The sequence below is a fragment of the Pelodiscus sinensis genome, chromosome 1, assembly GCF_052426305.1.
Source record: "Pelodiscus sinensis isolate ZL-2025 chromosome 1, ASM5242630v1, whole genome shotgun sequence".
NCBI lineage: Eukaryota > Metazoa > Chordata > Testudines > Trionychidae > Pelodiscus > Pelodiscus sinensis.
In genome coordinates this window covers 117,698,320-117,717,081 of record NC_143052.1, presented here as the reverse complement: position 1 = coordinate 117,717,081, position 18,762 = coordinate 117,698,320, and the positions used below count along the sequence as shown (strand labels likewise).

The window sequence follows — 18,762 nt, the reverse complement described above, 5'->3', positions numbered from 1 at the left end:
TTAATTTAAGCATATACTTAAGCCTCTTGCATAAACTCGTCCTTAAATTCTTTGAAGTCAGTGATATTTAAGGGTATTGTTGAGCATGTGCATATGTGTTGATGTTTTTAATGAAAACAATCTTACATATATGCTGAAGTACTTTCCTCAGTGGAGGTCTAATTTATTTTGCCTAGGACAGTTTGCTTGTTGAAAAAGAAGATAAGAGAGAAACCAAATTTCTCATGATTCTACACAGAGTAACTTTTAATACACAGAAAACTGAACTTTAACTTTTCATTCTCCCATCTTTTTTCTGTCCATGAATCAGCACATTGAAATTTAAGCATTAGCTTAAGTCTCCTTGACTTCATTAGGATTTACACCCATGCTTAAAGTTTAGTTCCATCCCCACAATTGGGATCTTAAGCTGTAATTCAGCTCTGAAAATGTCTCTGGACAAATGGTACAATGGGGGTTCATGTTTCTTAGCTCCCAGACCATGTCTACCCTACGCAGAAGATCAACGCTGAGACAGTCAACCTTCTGGGGTTTGAATTAGTGGGTCTAATGAAGATCTGCTAATTTGAATAGGGGTGTTAGATATTAGATAATTGAATGGTTATGTAACTGCATGAAATCTTTGTCGTTATATGACTATTTGTTAGTGAGCTCCTGGTCCCATCGTATAGATGACTACACATTGACAGCCCTAAATTCGAACTGAGGGGGCACCACCATCGGCACCAGTAGTCCTGCTCCTCACAAGGAGTAAAGGAAGTAGATTTTTCCTATTGACCTCCCACTTTGTGTGAACAGCCCAAAAACATAATTTAAGATACTTCAACTCCAGCTACGTAATTAACATAATTAATGTAGAGGGAATTGCATATCTTAAGTCGACTTTCCCCTTTCAAGTAGATCAGGCCTTAGTGACTTAACATGCTCTATTGACAAAGTTAGGAATTTTTCTCCTCCTTCCTACCAGCATTACAAACTCCCCTTGGGAACTGGAAAGTCAGACTCTGTTTTTCTGTGGCGCTCACATTCTCGCCAGTAACCCTGACCAAGTGAGGTGTCTTTTTTTTAATTTAACTACTTCCTGTAATAATAATAAAAAAGTAATACTTTGTCAGGCTCTGCCAACAATGAGTTCTTTTGTCTGTGACACCAAACTGCAGATTATGTAGATCATAATATGTTTTGCCTTGTTCTTGCAAGCTTGTATAAGCAGTGAAATAGTTAACAAGGTTTACATTTGAACAGCAATCAGTAGGGGTCAACCGTAACAGCCTCGGGATAAATGAGGGCAGTTCACACTTCTCTCAGGACTGTGCTTTCAGTCTTTCTGCGGACTTAGGCACCTCTTTCAGCGAGGTCTTTTCACAGTCATAAAGAGTAGAGCTTTACTGTTATAATCATAAAATGAAAACTGAGGTTTTGGAGCACAGGCTGGCACTGAACATGCAAAAGTAACAGAATCCTATGCAGTCTACCTTTACAACTTTGATGTCAAGTACAGACAAGATGCAATGATGGAAACTTATGAGAGAAGCGTTTTTGCTGTGATGCATGACCCAGAAAGTAGTTCAGATTCCTCACTCTGATTTGTCTGGCTTTGCAGAGCTGTGTGTGTGTGTGTGTGTGTGTATGTGTGTGTGTGTGTGTGCGTGCACGCGCGCAAGCACGCGCACGCACACATATTTAAAATGCTAAAATGTTATTGTTGTCAAATAGGTACAGGGAACTGATAGGCGGACTGAGAACGGTGCAGGTTTTTTTTTTATTAGAATTGTGTTTCCAATTATTAGAAAGTGATGAATTCACGGGGATGAGGAGGGTGAAGTTCACAGTTAGGTTTTGATTTCCTCTTTGCGATGTTTACAACCTTAATAGTCAGATGTAATCAATCCTCCCATTCCCTTGATGCTGAGCATCAAACCTGATGAGCATTGTTTGACCTAACTGGAGTCTTCTGCTTATATTTATGAATGTTACAGAAAATGATTCTCTCCAAAATATAAAATTCTCATTCTTCCCTGTGAATATGAATTAGAGTGTCAGTGGGCCAAATCCTGTGCTTCTTACTCAGCCAAAACTCCCACTGGGAGTGAGAATTTAGTAAGGACTGCAAAATTTGGTTCTGAAGAATGTAATTAACCCTTGTGCAGGGGATCCATGAAAGACTTCTATTCCATTTAAGCTCTGGGGTTGAGAGCTGAATTGATAAGTCTGTTCTGGATGAATTCAGAGGGATGAATTTCACCCAATCAGCCTAAAAAGCTGGAAAAATCTCTTTGTTATTGATGCAAACCTAGGGTTGCCAGATGGTTTCAACAAAAATACCGGGCATAACATCACAATCTACATTACATTTTACTTAGAAAATACTGGACATTTATATTCTGTCATTTATGTTTTCTCAATTTGTTTCTCAAACAGAAAGCTCAAATATTGAACTGTCCGGTTCAAAACCAGACACCTGGCAACCCTATCAATACCCCTTATTTTTTTTCTTCTTGTCATGACTTTCTCCATATTGCCTCTGTTTGTAGAAACCTCTGTCAGTCCCATCATGCCATCCTCTTTCTCAATAAATCCCTTGTATTTTACCTAGAATAAGCAGAAGCAGTAGTAACTTCATACTAACTCCTTACACTGCCCTGCAGCACAGACTATCCAGGGTGGGAAGGGTGCTGGTGAATAGCTGTGCACTCCGAAGTGCTGCGTCATAACTTCCCTGTGTGGAAGATGTGGGTGTGAGCTAAAAGGTTCTTAGTACACAGGAAAGTAAGTCTATTTGAAGAGGATTACATGAATGTAAACTAGGAACCTCTTTGGCCTGGTCTACACTAGGAATTCAGGTCAAATGTAGCCGCATAAGGTTGATTTTCTAAACAATGAGTCCACACTACCAAGCCTGTTCCATCAACTTTAAGGGCTTATAGGGAAGTTGAGTCGACTACTTGCTTCACTCCCCCCCTTGCTGTGTCTGTATCAGGGAAGGAAGCAAAAGTAGTTGCTGGGGGGGCAGCCGGCTTAAAAGCTGGTTCCCCCAAACACTGTCTCCGAGGTGCCGCCTGCCCTCCCCTGCACCGTGAACAGTTTCTGGGACCCCCCACAGACAGGGGCTGTTGCTGTGAAGCAGCCCCTGTCCATGGTGGCCTGGGCAGTCCACAGGTAGAGGCTTCTTTGGCAGCAGCCCACTGGGTCCCCCTGCGGACAGAGGCTGCTGGACCCAGGTCATGCCGAGTCCAGGAGCTACCCCCATTGTGGCTCTTCAGTCTAAATGTAGTAGGAGCTGGACTCTTACTACATTTAAACTGCAGAGCTGCAGCAGGGGTAGCTCCCAAACCCTGCACGAGCCAGGACTTAGCCGGACTTGCTTAGTCTGAGCTCATGTCAGGTCCAGGACCTACCCCAGCTGCACTTCTGCAGTTTAAATGTACAAGCTGAACTTCTCCCAACCGGGACTCCTGCTGGACCACGGATGTTGCCAGACCAGAGAGACCAGGTGGAGAGCCAGAGGCAGGAGCCCAGCATGTGCAGCAACCCAGCCAGACTGTCTGCAGGGAGGCCAGTGGCTGGAAGCCCTGCTGTGGGAGTCTGGCTGAGCCAGTGGCAGGGCGGCCAGAATGTCAGCAGGCTTTGGCCAGACAGTAGTCTGCTGTGGTGGGGCCAGGAGCCCCAGCAGCTGGACTGCAGGACTGCTGCAGCAGAGCTAGTGGAGCCGGTGCTGTCCTGGTCAGGCTGGCAGGGTCAGGAGCCCTGGCGGCTGAGCAGCAGTCTGCCATGGAGAGAGGGAGGGGGGCAGGAGTCCCAGGAGCAGGCCTGAGGCTATAGCTACACTTTGGGGTTTTTTTGTGGAAGAGGAAATGCAAATGGAGCACTCATTTGCATATCTCACACTCTCATTTGCATATCTTCTTCTGATCCTTTTTGCAGAAGAGGTTTTTGTGATAAAAAGCCCAGTGTAGACGAGGCCATTTGTTAGAAAAAAACCCTTTTGAGCAAGAGCCCTTATTCCTCAAAAAATAAGGTTTACAGGCTCTTGCGCAAAAGGTTTTTTTTTCTGACAAATGACCCGATCTACACCGGACTTTTTATTGCAAAAACCTCTTCAGCAAAAAGGATCAGAAGTAGATATGCAAATGAGAGCATGGCCACGACAGGGCTGGTGAAGATATGCAAATGAGAGTGCTGTCACGATAGGGCTGGTGGAGCCGGGAGTGGCAGCAATGGGGCAGTGGTTTGCCTCAGTGAAGCTGAAAGCCCCAGAGGCAGGACTATGGGCTGCTGTGGCAGGGCAGCAGGGCTACTTTTACCTGGGGAACCAGCCAGGAGGCCAGACCAGGAATGGAAACAGAAATTACCTCTCCTGGTCCAGCAAAATCCCTCCTTCGGGACCATGGAAGAGGTCCTTCAGGAGGTCCAACCTGTAGTAGGAGCTAGGCTGCCTGTGTGCCTGGCTCTTACTACATGTAAACTACAGAGCCGCAGCAGGGATAGCTCCTCGACCCGGTGCAAGCCGGGACTGAGCAAGCCTTATCGGCTAATCATGTAATTGATAAAAATTGTATCGACTACAAGATTAGTGAATTGCCTGCCTCTTAACATCTTTAGTAGACATGCCCCCAGCTTTAACTGTCTTGTTGATTATGAGCTCTCTGGTGTGTGGGCTCTCTCAGTATATGTGTTCCTTTGCCACTTAATATATCAATCAGGCTGCTACTATTAATTATAAATAGTGCATGATGAATGGATGAATCCATTTAAATGAAATGGAATCCTGAAAACTAAATCAAGACATAGAGGGTGTTAACCTACATCACTTGAAACTTATTAACCAAAACAGCTAAGTTGTTCCCAGCTTTGAGGTGTTTAAAAAAAATTAGATGCACAAATTATTTAGGCTGCAAAGATCAGTTCTGGCTTGCTTCAGATTTTGCATGAAGATTGAGGTATGTTCCCATGAGAGAGGTACCTGATCCAAACATCATTTAAGCTTTGTGGAAGTTCAAAAGTGTAATCTAAACTTTTTGATTTAGATTAATTTCTAGATCTTATTTTAGTCTTTTTTCACCCCAGTTTCACGAATTCTCATCTGAGGGTATGTCTACACTACCACCCTAGTTTGAACTAGGGTGGTTAATGTAGGCAACCGAAGTTGCAAATGAAGCCCGGGATTTGAATTTCCCAGGCTTCATTTGCATCTTGCCGGGCGCCGCCATTTTTAAATCCCCGCTAGTTTGGACTCCGTGCCCGCGGCTACACGTGGCACTGAGTAGGTAGTTTGGATTAGGCTTCCTATTCCGAACTACCCTTACTCCTCGTGGAACGAGGTGTACCGGTAGTTCGGAATAGGAAGCCTAATCCGAACTACCTACTCTGTGCCGCGTGTAGCCGCAGGCACGGAGTCCGAACTAGCGGGGATTTAAAAATGGCGGCGCTCGGCAAGATGCAAATGAAGCCTAGGAAATTCAAATCCCGGGCTTCATTTGCAACTTCGGTTGCCTACATTAACTACCCTAGTTTGAACTAGGGTGGTCGTGTAGACATACCCTGAGTGATTTGATTATTGGTCTGAAAAGAAAATTCACATCAGAATTGATTTGTATTCTTAGTTCTCTATCTATGCAACAGAAATAATGGATACTGAAAATTATTTAGCCCAACTGGTTAGGGGCAGATTTGTGATCCCATTCACTGAATACTTTAAACTCCAGTTAGATTCTGATATCCTTACACATGCTGAGTAGCACCTTCTTCTACAAGAGTTCTTATTGACTTCAGTACACTGATGCAATATGGTACTATACTACAGTATGTGAGTAAGGCTATGAGAATCTGCTCCAATGAGTTCATTTGGGAACAAAACAAACAAAAATAAATAATTCACTAAGTAAAATACGAGGCTAAATTCGTATGTTCAACTTCTAACACATTTTTTTGCTAATTTCACAGATTAGTACTTTGCAGTAGGTTCATTAAAGATAATGAAATTACTTGCAGAGTAAAATACTAATTATTGTAAGGATATTAGGATCTGAACTATATATGAGAAATAGTTCTAGTGCTGAATCTAAAAGAGCCTCATTAACACAGAAACAAAAATGTTACCAGAATAGATGAAAAAGAATGATCTCTAATTTGAATAGTTAAACAATCTGGATTTATATGACATTCTTTAAGAAATAAGTAGTGACTTCATTGCATAATCATTACACAAATCAGTATCATTGTTAGGATCAAAATGCATTTAAATGTATTCTTTTTGTTAGGAATTTTTAGTATTAAGGATTAAAACTATTGTACAATGAACAGAATTTAAACTATTGTTTTAGTGTTACCATTGTCTCAGCCTTCTCTGTTTTTTCAGGCTAACATCATATGATAACTTTCAAAAGATAACTAATTTCAGGTTTTGATGGCTTGTTAATTATAATATGAATTACCAGTTTCATCTGAATTGAATTATCATTTTGGTAAGGAAATAGATTGCATTTAAAGAAACATCGCCTCCTTAGAGGAATATGATTCAGGATATATATAATTTTTATGGTAGTTCTTAAACTGGTAACCAATCTGCACAGAATTTTCAGATTAATGTTACAGTCATAATGTTCAGAAAATCTGCCAAACTTTAAGGTGCTCACGTAAATTGCCCAGTAGTGGTTGACTTGAGCCTAAGGTTTCAGCTATGGTTTTGAGTCTGGGTATTGAGCCATGTCTTACTCTACAAATGTAATTCATCTATGATTTAACTTTTCAGTATACTTACTGGGATTTTTTTAAGTGTGTGTGTGGGCAGGGGAGAGTTAATTGCTAACAATAAGATGACTGAAGTAGAAGTTGTCATTTTCACTTAGATTCTATTTTATGGTACTTCATCCATTATTTTTAGCTTCTGTACACAGCAATGAGATGTCATTCTAACCAGAGCGTTTTGCTAGTGGCGTACAAAAGAAGCAATGCAAAACAGTCTCTTTTGAACATGATAACTAAGTTAGACAACAAAATTGCTTAACTGTGTTGCTGTCAACAGAAGCAGTCTACCATAAATGTCAAGCTATATTCCTATATGAACTAATAGACTCAAAAAGAACACCTCCAAAATTGATTGTAGCTATCCAAGACATGAACTAAAACATTTCTGGAAACTGATTTTATTTATAGGACCACTATATTAAGTTGTAAACACCTTTAGAAAGCCATTCAACTAAATCCAGATTTGTTGCTAAACATTACCTCTTGGATGTCAATGGCAGTATTACCAGCCTAAGCTAAGTGCTAATTTGGAATCTTTGTGGGCAGCAGAAATATCTGTATTTCCTTTGTGAAAAATAAAAAAAAATTAATCCAAATATTTTTCAATAAAATATAGTAATGTCACATACATACTGTGCATGGGCAACAGTAAACAAAATGTTTTGTGGGCCACACAGAGAAACCCAGTGATTTGCATACAGCCCCTGGGCCCCAAGTTGCCCATCACTTCTTAAATCTTTTTCTTGGACCTCAATGCTGTAAGCTGCTAAGCACCTCTTCTGAGGTACATAGCATCTTTAACTCTAGTTGAATCCAAAGCGAATAGAGGGTTCTGATTTTTAAAGATATTTAGGTGCCTAAATCATAGAATGCTATAACTGGAAGAGACCTTGAGAGGTCATCAAGTCCAGTCCTCTGCTCTCACAGAGGACCAAGCACCATCTAGATTATTCCTGATAACTGTCTATCTAACCTGCTCTTAAATATCTCCAGAGATGGAGATTAAACAATCTCCCTAGGTAATGTATTCCATTGTTGAACCACCATGACAGGAAGTTTTTCCTAATGTCCAACCTAAACCTCCCTTGCTGCAATTTAGGACCATAGGTTCTTGTTCTTTCATCAGAGGCCAAGGAGAACATTTTTTCTCCCTCTTCCTTGTAATACCCTTTTAGGTACTGGAAAAACATCATCATATCCCCTCTCATTCTTCTCTTTTCTAAACTAAACAAACCCAGTTCTTTCATTCTTCCTTCTCATAGGTCAAGTTTTCTAGACTTTTAATCATTTTTGTTGCTCTTCTCTGGACCTTCTTCAATTTCTCCATCTTTCTTGAAATGTGGTGTCCAGAACTGAGGCCTAATCAGTGCAGTGTAGAGCAGAAGAATCACTTCTCGGGTCTTGCTCACAACATTGCTGTTAATGCACTCCAGAATCATGTTTGCTTTTTTGCAAGTGTCACACTGACTCATATTTAACTTGTAGTCCACTATAACCCCTAAATCCCTTTCTGCAGTACTCCTTCCAAGACGGTTGCTTCCCATTCTGTATGTGTGAAACTGATTGTTCCTTCTTAAGTGGACATTTGTCCATATTAAACTTCATGCTATTTTCTTCAGACCATTTCTCCTGTTTGTCTGGATCATTTTGTATTATGACCCTATCCTCCAAAACACCTGCAACCCCTCTCTGCTTGGTATCATCTGCAAACTTAATAAGAACACTGTGATGGGGTGCACGGCGGGGCCCAGCTGACTGAGAATACTTCTCTCCCACGGCCTTGTCGGACATGCTTCCTGGTGAGCAGCACGATAAAAAGCCCTCAGACAGCTCACCCTGGTTGGACCGCTGAAGGGCAAGGACCTGCAGAGCCAGCTCCCAAGCTAGAGGAGCCTATGCATCCTGAACCAACATGGACACAACTACAAACCCAGCAGCAACTGCTGCTGCTGTCACAGCAACAGCCCCAGCCCCGGAACCGAGGGAGAGGTCCAAGGGTGGACAGACGCAAGGAGACAGGAAGCAGCCCAGGGCACGGAATGGCAAACCCCGAGTGCTTGGCCGGTTGAGGGGAGAAACCCCTTGTTGAGCAAGCAGTGGACCGAGCCACTACTGAAAGGGCCCTGGGCTGGGACCTGGTGGAGTGGGAGGGCCCGTGTCTCCCTGCCCCTCCCCTTCTGCAGTGCTCTGGAGCAGAGGAAGGCCCAGAAGCCTAATGACTAGGCTGCAGGGCCATATTTACACCAAGAGGGGAGCCTTGGAAAGACTGGGCCTCAGGATCATATTTACCCCAAGAGGGGAGCCTTATATGGATTAGGCCACAGGGCCAGATTGACGTTGACTGAGGGGCATCAGTTATGCAGGCGCTGGCCATTAGGCTGCGTGGGCCCTGACATGCGGACTCACAGGGGACTTTACGGAGAGGCCCCATCCGAGGGGACTATGCCCCTCGACACATACACTCGATGCCAATATCTAAATCGTTGATGAAGATATTGAACTCAACCAGTCCCAAAACAGACCCCTTTCTCCTCTGGCTCATCAAGCCCTACACAGGCAGCTTGGACTCCAGTAAGGAGGAGTTCCACAACATGCTGAGCAGGTGCAAAATGGTGATGAAATGTGCCTTTAGATGTTTACAGGTCCAACCCACCTGGACCTCAGAAAATGCAACATCCCCTTTGTGTTGTTGTCTTGTTGTGTGCTCCATAATCTATGCAAGAATAAAGGGGAAACTTTTCTGTCAGGATGGGGAAATGAGACCGAGCTCCTAGCCAGAGAGTTTGAGCAGCCAGACACCAGTGCTATAAGGAGAGCACAGCAAAGGGTAGTGCAAATCAGATGTCTTGAAGGACAGTTTTATGCCAGGTTTGAGACTCTTCCCTGTAGCTCTCTATAAGGTACCTCTGCATTCCCTGGGTGTGTCTAGGCTACAGGGTTTTGTTGATAAAAGTGGCCTTTTGTCGACAAAACTACCTGCGTCTACACTACCACTGCGTTCTGTTGACAGTAAGACGACAGAACATGGTAGTTTTGTCAACAGCGGTAAACCTCCTTTTACGAGGAAGAGCGCCTTTGTCGACAGAGATCTGTCAAGAAAAGGTGTGTGTGGATGCAGAGAGCCAGTTCTGTCGACAAAAAAGGCCTCCAGGAAGAAGCCCTGGTGGACAGTCTAGCCTTTACAGGTACAGCACCTCTTTGGTTCCTGGCCGCAGCCTCTTAAAGGCACAGGCACTCAGGCAGGCCTTGCTGTCTGGCAGCTAGCCAGAGCACCCATGCCAGCCATGTCCCAGCCTCAAGGCCCCCCTGGCCCTTCTTGGGACAGAGACGAGGACCCACCCAGGGGCACCAAAAGGCAGGCACCAGCCTGGTCAGGGCCAGAAATCAAAAAGCTCCTGGTGCGCTGGTCCCAGGAAGAAGCCCTGCAGGTCCTGCAAACACGCCACAGGAATGTGGACATTTATGAGTGCCTGGACCAGGTACTGGCCACCAAAAGGCATCACCCCTGCACCATAGCACAAGTCAGGGCCAAGGTAAAGGAGCTGCAGCAGGGATATGCCAGGGCCTGGGACCAGAGCTCCCGCTCTGGGGCAGCCCCCACACCTGCCCCACCACCATCCCGGACCAGTGGCACTTGCAAGCACTGGCGTGTGTACACGGATCTGCCTTCTTTTGTCAACAGAGTGTCCGGCAGTCTGGATGCTCTTTTTCAAAAAAGCGGATTGATTTTTTGATCCGCATAATGTAATCTAGATGCTCTTTTTTTGAGAGAGGCTTTGTCAACAGATACTGTCGACAAAGCCTCTGTCGAAAAAGGCGTGCAGTCTAGATGTAGCCCCTTTTAATTCCCTACCCCTGAAGTTCAAGCAATAAAGAGCATTGTGCAAGTAACAGGAGTTTTTATTTGGGGAAAAACACAGGGAAATTAATTAGTTGGAATCTGGAAGTGGGCAGGGAGCCTCAGTAATGGGAGTGGGGCTGCCTTTTGCCTCCCAAGGTCCTGGAGTCTCTGTCTCACCTTGAGTCTCTCTCCCCCATGTCCTGGGGTCCTAGTGGCTCCTGGGGCCCTGGTGGTGAAAGCCATGAAGCTAGAGGAGAAAGGACTGGGAGAGTCATTGGCATGGATGGGGTTCTGGGAGAAGGCCCTTTCGAGACAGGTCTCAACGTACTCCATGACACTGTCTTATGCTGTCTTGAGAGCTGCTCCCGGGTGGCCCTCCTCTGCTGCCAGTCCACAGTCTGATCCTGGTGCTCAGTCCAGATCTCCTGTATTAGGGAGTGTATGCAGTCTATCTGGTCCTGGAACATCTCTTCTCTTGTCTGCTTTCGCCTGAAGATTTATGCCAGGCGGGCAGATGCTGTTGGAGGTGGAGGACGCACTGAGCTTGCAGATGGCACAGCTGCAAGAAAAGTTATAAGGGCAGACATTACAGGAGATACATTGTGTTAAGCCTAACCCTAATCTGTTAAGCGTACAGTGAAGTCCTCTTTAAAGACCATAGAGAAGTGTTCCGTACAAGGCCAAATGTTTGCTTTAAAGTGGGCACTTTATATCAGGTACCCAGACGTCTCAAGGGAGCATTGGAACATACTCAGTCCGGAGGCAGGCAGGCATGGTAAGTGGCCTGCCAGGTCAGGATCCTGTAGGTGGGAGTGAGGTAGCAGCAGAGAGTGGCTTCCCATTGTATCCAGCACATGCATCTTTCGTCTGGCATATGAGACTTCCCAATGCTATTTTCCCAGCCAGGGCAGGTGGCTTCCTGCAATGTCCGGCATATGCCGGGTCTGGCATACGCGACTTGCCAGAGACTGTGCTTTTTTTCCTGCCCACGCTTGGGGGGGGGGGGTATGTGTGTCTGGCAATCATGACCTCCCGGGGAGAGTGCTAATAGATTCCCCTTCTCCTCTTTCCAGGTTGCCAGGCAAGATATGAGTCTTCTCTAAATCACAGTGAGTGATCAGGAGTGAATGCTGACTGAATGTGGCTATAAACCTGGGCCTTATGCTGCGCTGTGTTGTGGTTCCATGATGGCTTGGTGGCTTGGTGTGTGAAGGTGCCCTACCATGGAGGATGGCATAAGGCTGGCCTTTTCAAAAACCTGAGAAGAATCAAAGACTTCCTATGTGAGATCTTCATGGAGCTGTGGAGACAAGACTTGCGCTCCATCTGCAGACACATGAACAAACTATTCCGTGCTCCCCACGCTGAGTAGGCAGAGCAAGAGTGTGTTGCAGCTCACTGCCCATTGCTTGAACCCGCTTGTAGTTAGACAAAGTTTGTGAACTAACCAGAAGTGCCCTCCCTGGGGTCATCGATGGCCAGGGAGATGTCCTGGGAGGACAGGACTGTCTCCAGAGTCATGATGAGCTCCATGATGAGCTGGGGTTGATATAAAGTCCTAGTGTAGACCAGGCCTAAATGAGTAGGGGTATTGGAATTGGATTACACAGAAACAACTCTCACTTTTGGCTATAAGACAACTGAGCTGACAGCTTGATTCATTTATCTTTTATTCCTTCTGGGCACCTAATTCTTTATGGGTTTTTGCATATTTCCAACAATGTGGACCAATCATTCTGTTGGTTTTATAGATTGGCTTCTTTTTCGTGATACCAAATGGACTGTTTTCCCACTGAGCAAATCACCATCAGTAACTGAGTCCAGAGAGAACTAGAACCATGACTTCAGAAGTGATAGCTGGAAACATCTAATGCATTGTCCAGCTTCATTTTAGATGTCTCAAGTGATTGGGGTTGATAGACTGTGTTCCACCCTGCATTGTGGTAGAAGAGGAATCGTGGGGAGGTTTGCCAACATTGTATTTCAAAACGAAGGAACTGTTTTCTTAGCACCCCCACCCCACTCTGCCTTCTGGTAGAATAATAATAAAAATTAATCAGTATTTACCTCTATTTGGTAGGGGTATTTCTTGTTACTTTTTGAGCACTCTTCAACTCCAAATCTTCTTGTACAGAGATGAAAAAAATGAGGCATATCTCTTGTAATAAGGGACTCTTGGCAACCCTAACTGGAGGTCACGAAAAAATTTGCCAAGAATAAAGTATATCTAAAGCAGACCAAAGGTTATCTTAACTCTATGTTCAGGCAAAACTCCAAATGACCAAGTGGTCAAAGCAGCACTGACTAGGGAGCTGGAAATGTCCAGACTTGGATTATAGTTTTCTGTGTATGTTATGGAAGGCTCCAACCATATGAGGGGTTAGCTACCTGGAGGCACTTGAAGTTAATGGTAATGGAAGTTGCACAGCACCTTGCAAGACTGAGCCTAAAGTGACATAGATGTGGTGGTGGCATCAAGGCTCTAATGTAGCCAACCATATGCTTATGTTTCATTGATTTCAGTGAGACTTAAGCACACGCTAAAGTGTTTTTGCTGAATTGGGTTTTAATTATATTAACTTATGACCCACTATTAGTTGATCTGTTGACTTTGAGGACATGATCCCTTTCTGGATATCCTCCCAACTAAAGAAATGGCATTGTTGATACCATCACAATCACCAGGAGAGTGAATTGAACAGACCAGAAAAAATGTACACCGTACTACTGAAACTGTAGTGTTGGAAATCTATGCAGTGTTTTAGTGTGGCCAATTTTATCACTGTGGTAGGGTCATCAAATGGCAATTTAGAGACCACTGATGAATTCGTAATTAATATGTATAAGGCTTTTAATTCTGGGGTCACCAACATCCTTTGTAAACACAGTGCACTAAACCTTGAAGCAGCCACCTGCAACATGCTATTCATTACTGTATGCACCATTGCTTCCTATCTGTGACAGCTCATAGCTACTCTGACAATATCTGGTTGTTTGCTTTCTGGAGAGTGATTGTCCTACTTGAACTGAAAAAAATTAAACTAAACTGGATACCTAAAGGAGCTGTAAAATAACTTGAGCAATAATGAAGTGAAAGTACACCTGTTTTTAAACTGCCAGACATATGAAGCAAGCATACTTTTTGGACAGCTTTTTCAAAGACTTTATGAATAACTATACTTTGCAATATCATTAAGGATAACCTTTTCTGGACAAATGATCATGATTAGCAATAGCCTGCACATTGTTTTAGCTTTTATTTCATTGTACTTCCGATCAGTTAATAAAATGAAGGCAAAACATAAATTAAAATAAAGGTAAAACGTAGAGTTTGTAATTTAAGGCACACTTTATAAAGAAAATGCAAGAAAGTGAATCAACCAATGCAGAGTATTAAGGTTTAATTTACTTTTCCACTAATGGTGTTTTTAATGAGAAGGAAAGAATGGCCCACATAGCTTCTAAGAAAAGGTTTTCACAAAAAATCCTATACTGGAGGAGGCAGATTTTTCAAAAGTCCACAACACATTAAAATGACATGTACATTTCATAAATGCACACCCATGTTGTTCTGGGATAAGATGCGATGAAAAACCTACGGAGTCAAACTTCTCTTAGATTTTAATTAATTGCTTAGTATTAGAAAGTACCAGTTTGAAAAAAAATCTTTAAGTCACGGACAGAATTTTTTAATGCTTTTGCTTACTTTTTTTAAATCAGTTTATTAATTCAGTTCAGAGAAAGGAACAAAGAAAGAAAGATGCCAGTTCTTTTTTAGGACATAACTTTAAGAAAAATACAAAGTTTTTGCCACCCCATTAGCAGGATTTGCTTGTGCTCAGATTTATAATTTACTGCTTCTCATAATGGTTAGAGTTAAATGAGCTAAAATTTAGACGTATGAATTTTAAACTTCTAAATACTGTACTGCAATATATAATTAAACCTGTACACAAAATCATCCTTATTATACTAACAGATTTTTGGTGAGACAGGATCATTGTGATCATCTAGTCTGATTTGCATAAAATATGCTATAGAATTTCACCCAGTAATTCCTGTTTAGAGCCCAGTAAAAGGGCAGTGCCCTCCTTAATATCTCCAAAAGTTACAATTCTGCTTCATTTATAATAGGATACAACCTCCATTAACCGCATGATTTTAGTTAGCTCCCTGAGTGGTTGTTTAGGACAGGTTTCATTTTTACCCTCACCGTATTTTGACTACAAAGACATACACATCTTGGTTGCCTTTTTAATCTTTTTAATTAAAAAGAACCCTATAACAATTACATTTCAGTTTAGTTTTGTGGTTTATTTTTTCACAAAGGAATTTAATGAGCAGATTTCTGAAGCTTTTAGTGAATTCAAAACCATAGCCTACGCATGTTGTCATACATGCATAGTGAAATGATAAACATAAAAGTCACATACACGTACACGCACACACAAAGAAAACAAGGCACTGTTAAGAATGTATAGGTAATAAATGACTAAAAGGTTATTTATACATAAAAACTGGGAGGAACTCCCAATGAAGAGTGCAGCATTAATCATTTCAACGCACTAAAGCTGTAGATAATTTAAGGGTTCTCTGTTTAAAAGCCCAACTCTGTCCCTCTTGCCATATGTATTGGATCCCACATTGGTAGGTGAATAAATTGCTCCGATGTTGTTGCTGGATCGAACTAAAAAGTCAGCCAAACGTTGCGTCACACATGTAGCAGTGTTGCATTTCCGTTTCTCCAAGTGGTGACTGGTAACACAAAACAAACAGAGCCATGGTGAAGGCTAATGATGAACAATCAAATATGCCACCTTTAAAAGGCATTTTAACGGATAATGTAGGAGTTCTTTAATGTGAGCACAAATATGTGAACATTACAATATTCCTGCCACCTACTTTGTGCCTGAAAAAGTCACACCGCATGCTATTAATGATATTTTAATGGTAGGTGTAGGTTACATTAAAAAACCTCAACATTCACATGCCATTTTTATTGATATTCAGCACAGTAGCTTCTGGCACCTAGAATAACTCTAATAACAGTATAGTTAAGTCAGTAAGTGACAACAATGATTTAGCTCCAGGATTATTTTTAAAGCTATTTAGAGAAATTGATGATATCATGAGAATGATTAGCATTATAATAATCACATTTATTCAGTTCCCTTTACCTCATAGGGGCCATACTGCTCCCATTAAAGCCAATGGCAAACCACCAATTAATTAAAAAAGGCAGCACGATTGGGGCTAAAGTTCTGGGCTACATCCTGAGAGGTGCTCAGCACCTGCATCTTCCATTGGCTTCTGTGCCACTAAAGATTTGGCTCTGTACAAACCACAATTGCTTCACTACTAAAAATCAGCCTACGGCAGCATGGCAATATTGCTGTTGTGGGCAAGAGCCATTTTGAGACTGGAGCCTACCTTTCTTCTAAACATCCATGTCCAAAGCAAACCTTGGGTTTAAGATTTCACCAGACAGACCTCCCCACAGTAAGATGCAGGGGACTCGCTTTAGAAAGAGGAAGTTCGAATCTTTGTTTCTTGGGTGCTCATGGATTTCAAACTTCCTTCATAGACCATTAAGACATGCCCTTAAAGACTCTCTACCGTTGACAATGGTTCCTGAAGTAAGGACCATCTGTTGTGAAGGATTTCCTTATACTTCTTCAAAGTAATCTATATGCTGATGTGACATGAAATAAACTACATTTTGTAGCTGAATAAGTCAAGTAATTCATTGTAAATGTGAATTCTGGCAATGTTATTCTGACTAATTTCTGATTAATATCTTTTTCCATTAATTGACTAAGTCTAGTATTTAAAATGTCACAGTATGTTTCAGCAGTGTGATTTTGAATCTAAGAGTGCAGGTGAAATAGAAACTGCATGCTCAATGTCTGAGCTATAACAGCTGTTAGTTAGCAAATGGGCAATAGCTTGCAAGTGAGTCATATTTTAAACATGTCATATTTCAGTTAAATGGTGATTTAGGGTCTTATTCAACTTTTTTTTAAGTCAGTGGGAGTCTTTCTATTGACTCCAAGAGGAGCGTGATCATAATCCTAATAGAAAAGACACAAAATACTATCACACAGCTAGCAAACAATATAACGGGTTTTTAATGGATGGTAAATTTGCTAAGTACTTTTATCCCATTAGATAGATCTATCACTTATTCTCATGAAATTACTATAAAGCTCCCATTGTCTTTAATAGTATAGGTCCAGGCCCCAAAACCCTGGACAAGTATTTTTACAATAGTTAACATTATGAAACAGATGCAGCAAGTTATTATATATCTTAGCAATACCTAACATTATTACACAGGTGAACAAAATGACACCAAATATCATCATGGCTGTGAGCTCTCTGGGGACCTGATCCTGCAGCCTTTATTTAAGTGGGGTACACCACTGGCTTCAGTGAAGGCTGCTTACTTTGAAGAGGGCTGTTGGACTGGGCCATGGATGAGCAAGGTACCAGACCCTCCTCGCAGCTAAAGAAAATAGTTTGCAGAGGAATTGTAACTGTTTAAAATACAGAGACTAGCTATAAGAGTTCTGGGATTGTAAATTCACTACCCATATTAAATTGGAGGATTATCATTCTGGATTGTAATAATCATCTGTGTTCAGAGGTAACTATAAAATGAGAAGTGTTTATTGTGTGGTGAAGGACAATCATGTAAAGATCCAGGAAACAGACAGACCAGGCAATATAGCTAATTTTCCTAATATTATTCAGTACTGCTTATCACTTGGAATAAACTCCAAATTATTTTAAAAATTGTATTTTTATACACCAAAAGTCCATTGAAAATTACATTCATGCCTCTGTAAATATACTCTAAACCAGTTGAATTCTAGCATGACAAACTGTTTCTGTTGATTCTTACTATGTTGAAATTGCTGTTTATCTAAAAAAAAGAGCAATCATTCTCCTACTGACAAAAGTAATATTTTAAAATAATTAAATAGATTCATTTCAAAGTAAACCTCCTTTCAGAACATAACCTAAAATTTCAGAGAACATGTTTTGAAAGTGTTTCAGATTTCCATAATTTTCCAGAACTTTTCAGATTTCCATAACAGAGCTGGAAAAACTGGCTTTCCAACTATATTTCACATTTTAGCTCAAAATACTTTGCTTTACAGAATGGCTACATTTTTACTAAAAATGATATTTTAAGCTTTCTGAGAGAATCTGAACAGAATTGAAAGGATCTAAAAGAAAAGAATATCACTGGCACAACTTGTACCTTTTAATGTAATTCTATTTGGTTTGAATAGAGGAATGCAAAAGAAATTTGATACCTTTTTGGCTTTGCTGCAGCTGGTTGTGGCAATGCCCTGTTAAGTCCCCAGGGTGTATTCCTTGACAAGATTGGTAATAGCCATCCTTGTCTGTTGGAAGTCCCATCAGATAGATCATCAGCCACAGAGAATAGTCTTTAAACAAAATACACGGTAAAATTGAATGGCATTATTTAGCTCATATTATTTGAAATATCTGCTTTCTCATTAAAAATAAATAATATTTTTCATTACTTACTTTTCCATAGGTGTAGCCTCCAGATAGCTTAAAGTAACAGAGAGTACAATGAAGACAACTGGCAGCTTTAGGTTGCACATCTTTTCTTAAGTTTCTGAAAAGAATAATAATTCAAAACTAAAAGAGATCCTAAGTACTGTTCAACATTCAATAGATCCGACCCTAATGCTGTTCTAAACAGACAATAGTTAATTTCAGCTATTTAATTAGAGCAAAAGCATTATCAAACTTTAGTGACACAACACAGATAAATTCAGATGGCTCTCTAGTAAATTTTGGCATCTAGTAGATTACATCCTCTTCCCATCTCTCCTGAGTTTTTTCCCCAATATTTTCTAAATTTCGGATTGTGGTTTTAGCTACAGCATGTCCTGAAATATTTATTTTAGCCTTTCCTTGAATAATGATGTTCCTTAATAATGAAACACACTGTGCCCTTCTTCAAGTGTGTATATGTGTAGTTTTATATCTTAAATAACAGAAAGGAGAAATCATTTACCTTGAAGAGGTTAAGGAACTAACTGAAGAAGTTCCACACACGTCTGTACTAGCAGGAAGGGTGCATGCAACAATTCCACGCTTGCATCTGCCTCTGCAGTATCCCTTTTTTCTCC

General features: G+C 41.6%; 1 protein-coding gene across 2 annotated transcripts; it reads right to left on the bottom strand.

Annotated features, from left to right (window-relative positions):
• Positions 1–15,026: 15,026 nt before the first annotated feature.
• IAPP (islet amyloid polypeptide) lies at positions 15,027–18,238 on the bottom strand. Of its 2 annotated transcripts, XM_006121281.5 has the most exons (3): positions 18,149–18,238; positions 17,911–18,045; positions 15,027–15,343 (listed from the first exon to the last, which is right to left on the bottom strand). In XM_006121281.5, the coding sequence occupies exons 1-3, from the start codon at positions 18,226–18,228 to the stop codon at positions 15,154–15,156; spliced, it is 405 nt and encodes a 134-aa protein (XP_006121343.1). In that variant the 5' UTR covers positions 18,229–18,238; the 3' UTR covers positions 15,027–15,153. The 2 variants fall into 2 exon arrangements, with proteins under 2 accessions (XP_006121343.1, XP_089632317.1); XM_089776191.1 differs by lacking the exon at positions 17,911–18,045.
• Positions 18,239–18,762: the final 524 nt, after the last annotated feature.